The 11,754-nt window shown below is 46.9% G+C and overlaps 1 protein-coding gene and 1 pseudogene across 2 annotated transcripts; one reads left to right on the forward strand and one right to left on the reverse strand.

Moving 5' to 3' along the window:
• Window positions 1-337: 337 nt before the first annotated feature.
• Window positions 338-10,178, forward strand: cse1l (CSE1 chromosome segregation 1-like (yeast)). Of its 2 annotated transcripts, none has more exons than XM_069725231.1 (25): window positions 338-426; window positions 1,227-1,319; window positions 1,398-1,540; window positions 1,762-1,863; window positions 1,961-2,106; window positions 2,690-2,780; window positions 2,883-2,990; window positions 3,347-3,439; window positions 3,541-3,708; window positions 3,792-3,921; window positions 3,995-4,060; window positions 4,184-4,386; window positions 4,485-4,569; window positions 4,679-4,740; window positions 4,831-4,967; window positions 5,790-5,893; window positions 5,992-6,089; window positions 6,179-6,329; window positions 6,402-6,610; window positions 7,302-7,399; window positions 7,485-7,570; window positions 7,716-7,797; window positions 8,199-8,345; window positions 9,190-9,422; window positions 9,552-10,178. In XM_069725231.1, the coding sequence occupies exons 2-25, from the start codon at window positions 1,235-1,237 to the stop codon at window positions 9,812-9,814; spliced, it is 3,090 nt and encodes a 1,029-aa protein (XP_069581332.1). In that variant the 5' UTR covers window positions 338-426; window positions 1,227-1,234; the 3' UTR covers window positions 9,815-10,178. The 2 variants fall into 2 exon arrangements, with proteins under 2 accessions (XP_069581332.1, XP_069581334.1); XM_069725233.1 differs by lacking the exon at window positions 338-426 and adding an exon at window positions 523-538.
• Window positions 10,179-10,330: 152 nt separating this feature from the next.
• LOC138636921 (retinol dehydrogenase 10-B-like) overlaps window positions 10,331-11,754 on the reverse strand; it is a 2,044-nt pseudogene continuing 620 nt past the window's right edge.

Here is an 11,754-nt window from a genome sequence, read left to right on the forward strand (position 1 = left end):
AAAAAAATCAATGAAAAATCAACAACAACAACAAGACATGACAATTCCTACTGTTTAGCTATAAATAACCATTTACCTTTCAGATTTAGAGACAGATCCAGTAGCTCACATAAATCTAGATTTAAAGGACAATAAATTAAACCAATAAAATTCAGAGGTGATTGAAGGTTAAAATGAATCTGACAACAGGAACATTACCGAAAATCAACCCTTTAATAAATGAATCAATAAATACTAAATAAAACCCAAACGAGAGAAATGTAAATAATCTTGAGGCCGAAGGGGGCGGGGCCCTTACGGCTTCTCGTGAGATCTACGCATGCGCAGTGTACTGACCGCGCAGTTGCTCCGCTCGAGACGTTTGAAAGCTGCACGGTGAAGCGCGTCTGAACGGCCGCTGCTCCCCGGCCCAACACCTCCGGAACGGTAGGACGGCCCTTCCTTCAGCGAACAGCTGTGGTCTTGTGGGACTCGGCGTCTCAAAGCGGTCGCAGGTCAACGAAATGCGTCAATGTTCGCGAAATCCGCTAACTTTATGGTTAGCCGCAAACATTAGCAAGCTAGCGCTAACGTTAGCAGGCTGCCTCGGAGGGCTGTTCTCTGGACACACCGCGTCACACCGTCCGGTACCGGACCGGTTAGTACCGGTTAGTACCGGTACACACGCTGATGGATTATAACTTTAGCTTTACATACGACCCAGTTAAACGCGAGACGCCGGCGGCCATGCGGTGATGTCGGAAAGTTGAAGAACATGAGTGAACCTGTAGCCTGCTAGCTCACACGTTACTCTGCATGAACCGACCTGGAGTCAGCTGATGGGGGGGGTCAGCTGATGTGGGGGGCAGCCTGTCGGTGGGGCAGCTGATTGGGGGGGGGGGGGCAGCCTGTCGGTGGGGCAGCTGATGGGGGGGGGGGGGCAGCCTGTCGGTGGGGCAGCTGATGGGGGGGGGGGGGGGGCAGCCTGTCGGTGGGGCAGCTGATGGGGGGGGGGGCAGCCTGTCGGTGGGGCAGCTGAATAAAGGATCCACAGACTGGTGTTGTGACTGTCGACCTGTCAGAGGAAACTTGTTTTAATCAGACAACCATTAAAGCTCTGAGGTAACTTCAGCCGGCTGCTCGGGTCTGATCCGATATTTCTGTCCAGGATGTGAAACATTGACATGAAGTCCACCGTCATGTTGTGAGGATCCTCTCGTTTGTTTCCTCTGTGTTTCCACCCTTAGCTGCCAGCATGGAACTAAACGATGCGAACCTACAAACTCTGACTGAGTTCCTCAGAAAAACGCTGGACCCAGACCCGACCGTGAGGCGGCCAGGTACCACACGGCATCATCTCACACATCATAAGGGCTCAGAACCGGTGTTGTTCTCACTCACCTGTTTGTGCCTCTCAGCTGAAAAGTTCCTGGAGTCTGTGGAGGGGAACCAGAACTACCCGCTGCTACTGCTCACTCTGCTGGAGAAGTCTCAGGACACCGTGATCCGTGTCTGCGCTGCCGTTACGTTCAAGAACTACATCAAAAGAAACTGGAGGATCGTGAGTCACGGTTATATCGACACCACACGCAAAGTTTAATCACATTTGAACGATTCGGGGCAGTTTGACCTCTTTGTGACGTTAATATCTTTGATTATTTTTCTAGAACTTGTGTTGAGACCGTTTGCGATGATGTCCTCCTCCGTCCCTGTGTGCTTTCAACACATCACTCTTCTGTAGCGCTTATGAACCGTAACGCTTCGGTTTGTGTTTTCTCACAGATTGAAGACGAACCAAACAAAATCTCCGACCAAGACCGAACCGCAATCAAAGCCAACATCGTAAACTTGATGCTGAGCAGCCCGGAGCAGATTCAGAAACAGGTACATCCTCACACTTCATCGCGCCTGGATGGGTTTAATTTGTCTGTTTGAAGTTGAATAAACCTCTTTTTTTTATATTTCCAATGTGTTTCCACAGTTGAGTGATGCCATCAGCATCATCGGACGGGAAGACTTCCCTCAGAAGTGGCCCGACCTCCTGACAGAGATGGTGACGCGCTTCAGAAGCGGCGACTTCCACATCATCAATGGAGTCCTCCGAACTGCACATTCTCTCTTCAAGAGGTAGAGCCCGCTTCCTCCCCACATCCTCCCCACACACCCTCCCCACTTCCTCCCCACACACCCTCCCCACTTCCTCACCACTTCCTCCCCAAATCCTCCACACACACCCTCCCCACACTTCCTCCCCACATCCTCCCCACACTTCCTCCCCACACACGCTCCCCACTTCCTCCCCACACATCCTCCCCACACTTCCTCCCCACTTCCTCCACACATCCTCCCCACACTTCCTCCACACATCCTCCCCACACATCCTCACCACTTCCTCCCCACACATCCTCCCCACACTTCCTCCCCACACTTCCTCCCCACATCCTCCCCACACTTCCTCCCCACACTTCCTCCACACTTCCTCCCCACACCTCCTCCCCACACTTCCTCCACACTTCCTCCCCACACTTCCTCCCACACTTCCTCCCCACACATCCTCCCCACACTTCCTCCACACTTCCTCCCCACACTTCCTCCACACTTCCTCCCCACACCTCCTCCCCACACTTCCTCCCCACACTTCCTCCCCGCGTCCTCATGGTTGAAAAGGTTTTCTGTGAATCAGTTAATGCATTAATACTTTTTGTTCAAGGTACCGTCATGAGTTCAAGTCCAACGAGCTTTGGTCTGAGATTAAACTCGTACTGGACACGTTCGCTCTTCCTCTGACGGAGCTGTTCAAGGTTTGTGACTTCTTCCTGTTTAGGTAGTGAAAGCTTCATGTTGTTAATCTATTAGATATCAAAATGTTTGACAAAGTTAAGTTTGCTGTGTGTGTGTTTCAGGCCACTATTGAGTTCTGTCAGACTCACGCTACAGACGTCAACGCCTTAAAGGTCCTCTTCTCCTCCCTCACTCTCATCTCCAAGCTTTTCTACAGCCTCAACTTTCAGGTGGGTTCATTTACACACAACTGATTTTCTGTTTTCAACACTTTCATCGCTTCTTTTAAAGCTCTTGGATTCATTCGTTTCAATCAAGATCTCCATATTAAACTACGCAAGAGTTGCTTGTCATGTCTTTGCTTTAGTTTACATCAGTAACAAATAATCCTGAACAGGGTCCAAAGTTTGCTTTGATTTTGATCAAATTGATGCAGTAAAATATGAATTATTGTGGTAAAGACTTCCAAGCGTCATATTAATGTCCCCGCATGTAGTCATCCGGTCAGCTTCTGTTCATGTCGTAATAAATCTACACGTCACTCGAGGAAGTTTGCCTCTAACTGTCCTCTGCATTATGACCACAGGACCTTCCAGAGTTTTTTGAAGACAACATGGAGACCTGGATGACGAACTTCCACGGCCTCCTGACTTTGGATAACAAACTTTTACAAACAGATGTGAGTCGTCTTTGATTCCCTCCTCGTATGTTAAACTTTAAACACGGCTGAGAAAGATGTTTTTGACATGAATGTGCGTGTCTCTGGTGAATGTTCCCCAGGATGAGGAAGAGGCGGGACTCCTGGAGCTGCTGAAGTCTCAGATCTGCGACAACGCTGCTCTTTATGCTCAGAAGTACGACGAAGAGTTTCAGCCGTACCTGCCGCGCTTCGTCACCGCTATCTGGAACCTTTTAGTCTCCACGGGTCAGGAGGTCAAGTACGACCTGGTGAGCGTCTCCGAGCCGTCGCCTCGTTCCCGTCTGAACTCCACTCGCCCTCCTCTAACGGTGCGCCTCGTCTTTGTTTGCAGCTCGTCAGCAACGCCATCCAGTTCCTGGCGTCGGTCTGTGAGCGGCCACATTACAAACACCTGTTTGAGGACCAGAGCACGCTCACCAGCATTTGTGAGAAGGTCATCGTGCCCAACATGGAGTTCAGAAGTAAGTCATCCTAACGGGACTCTGACTCCTCTCGCTCCTGTTCCCACACTGACTGGATGAAATGCTCCCTCAGGTGCAGACGAGGAGGCCTTCGAGGATAATTCAGAGGAATACATCCGCAGAGACCTCGAAGGATCCGGTAAAGCTTTAGATCATTATTCATCGCCGTTATTCACATCTACGTTTGACTGTTTTTGTGGTCGGACAGATTTCCTCTCGTCGTCTCCACGTCTCACCCTTCTTCTCCTCCGTCCTCCCTCAGACATTGACACTCGCCGTCGGGCTGCGTGTGACCTGGTGAGAGGTCTCTGTAAATTCTTCGAAGCACCCGTCACGGCCATTTTCTCCGGCTACGTGAACTCGATGCTGTCGGAGTTCGCCAAGAACCCCGGAGAGAACTGGAAGCACAAGGACGCTGCCATCTACCTGGTCACCTCGCTGGCCTCTAAAGCTCAGACTCAGAAGGTATAACGAGCCCAACACTTTCAGATGCTATTAACGTAAGTTTAAAAACGGATTCATGTTTTAGTCTTATACCTTTTGATTTGTGTTTTTCCCAACAGCATGGAATAACACAAGCCAACGAGCTGGTGAACCTGACAGAGTTCTTTGTGAATCATATTCTTCCTGACTTAAAATCCCCCAACGGTGAGAGAACATGCAGAATTACAGGATGTGTCATGTGACACAACAGCTGGAGAGGATTCTTGTGAATTAATATTCAGGGATTTATCCCTCTTGTACTCTCTGGTTGTAGTTAACGAGTTCCCGGTGCTGAAGGCAGATGCCATCAAGTACGTGATGATCTTCAGAAGTCAGGTATGAACTCCGGCTTTCTCCACAAACTGTTGAATTCCAGAAGGATGAATGAATGAATTTCTGAGGCGTCCTTCTGTCCCCGTCCTTCAGCTTCCTAAAGAGCAGCTGCTGCAGGCCGTCCCTCTGCTGATAACTCACCTGCAGGCAGAGAGCACGGTGGAGCACACCTACGCCGCTCACGCTCTGGAGAGGCTGTTCACCATGAGAGGTCCCAACAACGCAACGCTGTGAGTCTCAGACACCAAACCCTTCCTCTCACGTTACACCCTGCAGCTCTGACAACTACAAGGTGGCTTTTATGCTGTAGAACACATTTATAATGCAGAAAGAAATGAGAGAAGTTGCATTTCTTTGATAGTTAATTTTACAGAACTTGAAAAAAGATGGAATCTATATTTACAAGGTTTTCCAAAGTGTTACTGATGTAGGAAAAGGAACAAAATATGCATATTGAAGTGTTTTCAGATTTACAACCTTTACAAACCTCTCCGTCCTTCTACTAAACTTCAGGGTCGAGTAATTCAAGGCTTCACTGGAGAGTGCAGGATATTGTTGTTGTTTTTTTTTATAAAAATGTGGATCTGACCGTTTTAATTTTGGATCAATTTTAAATGAATAAAGCCATTTTTATTCAATATGACTACTTTAAGATCAGATTTGGTTATTTTTCCTGATGGAAGTGTTCATTGTGTTTGAGTACTTTAAGGATTGTTGAAAATGTTGAAACCTGACGATAACTTTTTACTTTTACAGTTTCAGGTTTATAAATGGTGTCATTTTGGCTCTTTTAATTTATTTATTCATTCATTCAAGAAAATAAACCTAACCAGGTGTTAAGGTGCCAGTTTTGAAAACAAACGATCAAAATCAAATTGGTCGATAGCTAACATTTACTAAATGAGTCATATTTATCAGTCAGTATGAAGTGACTGAATATTAACAGGTAATATTAAATATTAATATTAAAGTGTGTGTGTGTGTGTGTGTGTGTGTGTGTGTGTGTGTGTGTGTGTGTGTGTGTGTGTGTGTGTGTGTGTGTGTTTTTCCAGCATCACCCCGGCAGAGATGGCTCCTTTCACCGAACAGCTGCTCAACAACTTGTTCAATTCTCTGGCTCTTCCGGGCTCCGCAGAGAACGAATACATCATGAAAGGTAAACTCACCTGTCGTCTGAACGCTCCTCACGGAGTCTCCAAAGTTATTTTAAGAAGCTTCATCACGTCATACTTTTCTCTTCTTCCTCATCTAAAGCGATCATGCGCAGCTTCTCGCTGCTGCAGGACGCCATCGTTCCCTACATCCCCACTCTGATTGGTCAGCTCACTCACAAGCTCCTCCAAGTCAGCAAGGTGACGCGCTGTGACTATTTATAGAAACAGGATGTTTGTTTGTGAGGATACGAATCGGAACCGTTTTAAAACCTCCGGCGTTCCTGCAGAATCCCAGCAAGCCTCACTTCAACCACTACCTGTTCGAGTCCCTGTGCCTGTCGGTCCGCATCACCTGCAAGGCCAACCCCCCGACGGTCAGCAGCTTCGAGGAGGCCCTGTTCCCCGTCTTCACCGAGATCCTGCAGAACGATGTGCAGGGTGAGTCGCTCGCCGCTGAGAGACGATGCGTTCGTGAACAGATGAAACTCACCTGCGTCTCCTCTGTTGCAGAGTTTCTTCCGTACGTGTTCCAGGTGATGTCTCTCCTGCTGGAGATCCACTCCAACTCTATTCCCGCCTCCTACATGGCGCTGTTCCCTCACCTGCTGCAGCCGGTGCTGTGGGAGAGGACCGGGAACATCCCCCCTCTGGTGCGCCTGCTGCAGGCCTACCTGGAGAAGGGCGGAGCCTCCATCGCCGGCTCGGCTGCAGATAAAATCGTCAGTACGGCCAGTGATTTGGGTTCATTTTAACATATTTAATCTGTAATAACCTGATTTTAATCACCACTGACATCTTTTCCTATTTTATTGATCTCAGTCTTTTCTGTATTCAAACTTCAAAATTCAAACGTGATTTGAAGCTTTGACTCTTAACCAGCTGTCATTTATTCCTTCTGTTTATTCTAAACTATCTGTTGTTTCCTGATTTAACTTTCATCACCTCACTGTTGTTATCAGGGTTTATTTATTTAAATCTAATGAATATTTTCAAATGTAGAATATCATTTCTGATGTTTCTTTAAAGGAATCCTGTCCAAATAACATTGAATTTCTCTTTGTGGGAATCTTGTCTTTAACTTCCAGATGTGGTTTATTTCACAGATGTTTGTTTTCCTATCAAATCATTGGATTAGCTGTAACGTTACTGTTGGACTGTTTTCCCATTTCTTCCTGTGTTCATCTGTGTTGCGTCACCGTTGACGTCCACACGCTTCCTCTTACCGACCGTCTTCTCTCATTATCAGCTCAGTTTCTTTTCTTTTCTGTGAATTGTCCTGAGTATGAAAACAACAAAATAACGTGCCGTTAGTTTCTGAGGAGAGAAACAGAACCTTCTTCTCGGTGCTTCTGCTTTTTCTCTCATCATAAAACATCAAATATTCTTCTTGCTTCCATTTCTGCTCCTCAGCCCGGTCTGCTCGGAGTTTTCCAGAAGCTCATCGCCTCCAAAGCCAACGACCACCAAGGTTTCTACCTGCTCAACAGCATCATAGAGCACATGCCCCCGTGAGTCCATCAGTCTGTCCTCAGAGGATCATCTGATTGATCCATGAGGTCATAACGTTTGTGTTGACTTGTTGTTGTTTTCCAGAGAATCAATCCTTCAGTACAGGAAGCAGATCTTCATCCTGCTCTTCCAGAGGCTGCAGAGCTCCAAAACCACCAAGTTCATCAAGAGTTAGTAGAACCTGCTTCTGTTCTGTTTGCAGCTTCTAACCTTTTAACTGAAGAAGAAGAACAGAATGTTTAACATAATGCAGCGTTATGTAACTTCATCATGATGTTCAGGTAAATAAGTTTCCTCTGTTTGTTTCTGTTTCAGGTTTCTTGGTGTTTATTAATTTGTATTGTGTGAAATACGGAGCCATCGCGCTGCAGGAGATCTTTGACAGCATCCAGCCCAAGTAAGTTCTGGTCCAGGATGAAGTTAATGTCAGAAGGTTCAGTACCACCGGTGGGTCCATCAGGGTTCGGTACCACCGGTGGGTCCATCAGGGTTCGGTACCACCGGTGGGTCCATCAGGGTTCGGTACCACCGGTGGGTCCATCAGGGTTCGGTACCACCGGTGTTTACTGGAAGACATCCTTTATATGGACGACTATAGACTAATATCTGCCTCCAATATTTATAGTAGAAACGTCCGACAGTACTTCCTGATCTGAAGCCGTCACGGGTCTCTAACGTGTCTCTAACAGGTCTCTAACGTGTCTCTAACAGGTCTCTAACGTGTCTCTAACAGGTCTCTAACGTGTCTCCGTGTCCGATGTAATTAAGAGATCATTAATGTGAGCTTTTGTGCTGCAGGATGTTCGGCATGGTGTTGGAGAAGATCGTGATCCCGGAGGTGCAGAAGGTGTCGGGGCCCGTGGAGAAGAAGATCTGTGCCCTCGGCATCACCAAGGTGCTGACAGAGTGTCCCGCCATGATGGACACGGAGTACACCAAACTCTGGTAACCCGTCCTCCATCTCACCGTCTGCATGCGCTTCATGTGGTTGAAGGCTTCACACCCACAGTGAAGAGGAGGCGATGGGGGAAAGTCACGCAGTCAGACAACTCGCAGTTACTCCTTATTTTTATCTCCATAATAATGAATTTACAACGAGCACCCAAGATTGCGTAAGAACGGTCTCATCACCCACGGCAACCGAAAACGCCTTATGAGCATGTGCAGGATTAATTTTGTTATTATTTAACACCGTTTACAGATTAAATGGCTTTTAAATTTGAATGCCAGGGTAAAGAAACTTCCTTAATAAATGTCTAATTTCATTTCATTTTAAAGTCATTTGTACTGCTGATCTGCAGTTTATATTATTGGATGGCAACATTTGCTACAGATGACTGTATATTTGCATTATGTACAATTACACCACAGTTTTAGCTGTTTAAATGTCAATTTATGATTTATGTCTGTTTCTGTGTTTGTACATTGAGAACAAGTTACAAATAGGCAGATTGTTTGTATGTATACAGACATACATACAGCGAACTTCTCATTTTGATTTAAATGTTTCACTCAAGTCATGTTACAAAGTTTAAAAAATTGTTGTTTTTATAAATTACTTTGAACAGAACTATTAAGAATAATCTTGAAAAACATGTTTATATGATGTTCTAACTATGTTTTGGTTGTTTTTCTTATTTGAATCCTCCTGAAGCTGTTGATCAGTGTTGTAGTAAAACTAACGTGTGTGTGTGTGTGTGTGTGTGTGTGTGTGTGTGTGTGTGTGTGTGTGTGTGTGTGTGTGTGTGTGTGTGTGTGTGTGTGTGTGTGTGTGTGTGTGTGTGTGTAGGACGCCGCTGCTGCAGGCCCTCATCGGTTTCTTCGAGCTGCCAGAAGACGACAGCATCCCGGACGACGAGCACTTCATTGACATCGAGGACACGCCCGGCTACCAGACGGCCTTCTCCCAGCTGGCCTTCGCCGGGAAGAAGGAGCACGACCCGATCGGAGACGCCGTCGGGAATCCCAAAATCCTGCTGGCCCAGTCGCTGCACAAGCTCTCCACCGCCTTGTCCTGGACGGGTACGTTCACGCATCCAGGAAACATCCAGCTGCTGTTTGTTTGAATCCATCTGTGGTTTGGCTGCAGGATGTCTCGACGGGACGTGTTGATGAAGCTCATCTCCAACCTTCTCTTTGTTTTGGATGCAGGTTCCTTCGATGCTGACCACCAGTCTGAACGCGGAGGCCCTCCAGTACCTGCAGGGTTACTTACAGGCCGCCACCGTGCAGCTGGTTTGAAGCTGATGCTGTTTCACTCAATCAGAGACCACAGGACACTGCAGCAGGGGCCTCGGGAGGGGGGGAGGGGGGGAGGGGGCCCCGGGCCCACCACAGACCGGCTTCAGCTCAACTCGGACTTTAGGGATTTACTTTGCCTTGATGGTTTTCAGATGGATTCACCGGAGAAATGATCATTTGGTCTGGATTTAGTGTGACTTCTCTGTTGGAAGGTTTTTAAAAGGGTTTTAAAGACTTGAGTAACTGAATTTCTGTTTTTGTTCTGTGAAGGATGTGGAGTTCAACATCTGGTGCAGATGTGTTTAAAGCAGCAGTGGAGGTTAGAATAAATAAATATTAAAGCAGTATTGTGGAACATCTGAATCAAACAGGAGGGCTTTCTCTGACGCAGTTTTCTATGTTTGAATTCCTTTCTACAGTTCTGCAGGCTCAAACATGTCGTTTTTCTGTTGCATGTCCCCCTGTTGATTTGTTTCGTCTCTGGTCTTTGTTTCCGCTCCGTTTGTGAATGTGAATAAAAAGAGGCACTTGTATAAATCTGTTCTCACTGCAGTCTCCTCACATTCACTGCACACGCTTTGGATTTGATTTCACTTTGATTTTTTTAGTCCTGAAGCTCTGGCTTCTGTTCACCTGCAGTTACACAACATTTAAGTGTTCTGAAACGATAACGCACAAAATAAGGTTAAAGGAAGTCCAGAGGATAACAAATAATGGAGTCGTCCTCCAGATAACATTCACGTATTGTAAAAGACAGTTTGCTCCTTTGGTGAGTGGTTGGTCCATCATGTGTTCATCTGCCAGGAGTCTCAGGAGGACTTGATGTGGCCGTTGGAGGTCTTCATCTCCACCTTCTTGATGAAAGGCAACATGCACTTGTCGCCTCCCATGAAACGATACGTTGGACGTTTGTGTCCCAAGGAAGCAGCCTGGAGATGGAAAACAAGCCTGACGCTCATTTATCACCAGCTGATGACTTTGATCTGATTACTAATCTTTATTAAAACTTAGGCTCTGGTGAGGAAGGGGCTGTACATGAGGGAGGGATGCAGATCATCTGCTGCTCTACAGAATGGCGTTCATGGCCTGCTGCACGTGTAGAGGCTCCAGAGATGGAAGCAGACTGCGCAGCTCTTTCCTGGTGGATGTCGGACAGAAACAGACTTTAAAATGTTCTTTATTGCTCTGATTTGAATCGAAGAAGTTCAGATGTCGAGGAGCAGCATCTCACCTGACCTCACAGCCTGCGAACATCCCCGTGTCCACGATGTACGGACACACCAACGTGGTCCTGATGCCGTCCAGCTCTTCAGCCAGCAGCTCGTGTGTGAGCGACTCGTGGAAACCAACAGCTCCGAATTTACTGGCACAGTGTTGGAGGGGGGGGGGGGGGTCGCATCAGTTTGAGTTATACACGCTGTAAATGGTTGCTCTGTGTGGGGTCGTCTCACTTCGTACCTCCACACAGGCGGTGCTGAACAGACCCAGAGCGCTCGCCACCGTCACGATGTGACCGGCAGGTGAATGTTTAACTGAAGGTAAATCTGAGGGAATTGTTTACTTTACGATCAGCTGATTGAACACGTGGAGGACATATTTGATGTCAGGGGCACCTTAACCTGAAATACTGGCTTTTATTTATCTTAAATTAACACGTTAAAGGAATAAATATCATTGTACGTGAATATGCAGACATGTAGGCTTTATTGTTTGCAGCTTCCTGATTTATACCTGATGTTTAAACCTTTTAAAATCTTTTTTTTTTATGCAGCTAATGTGTTACAACATATAAAATGCACAGATTAACTGCAGAGTTAAATGTTCTGCAGGAGTCTTCTTTGCCATCAGGTGCATCTTAGTGTGTCCGTATAAACCCATGATATCCTTCCTGTGTGAGAATAAGCTTTCCCCTTTTAATGGATGAGCCCGAGCCTCGAAGAGGATCAGAAGCACAACCACATGATCTCTTTGTGGGCTCGGGTGGTATCTTCATCCCTCACTCACACACACGGACGCTTCGGTCCAGTTCCCCTGGTCTAAAGGGAGGACAGGACGGGCTGTATCCGGAGGACCGGGACATGCTGCTCTCAACCGTTCACACATCGCTGCACAA

Source organism: Brachyistius frenatus, unplaced genomic scaffold (genome assembly GCF_029030835.1).
Source record: "Brachyistius frenatus isolate BFR_SWC_R1_liver_20210118 unplaced genomic scaffold, ASM2903083v1 Contig_415, whole genome shotgun sequence".
Lineage (NCBI taxonomy): Eukaryota > Metazoa > Chordata > Actinopteri > Embiotocidae > Brachyistius > Brachyistius frenatus.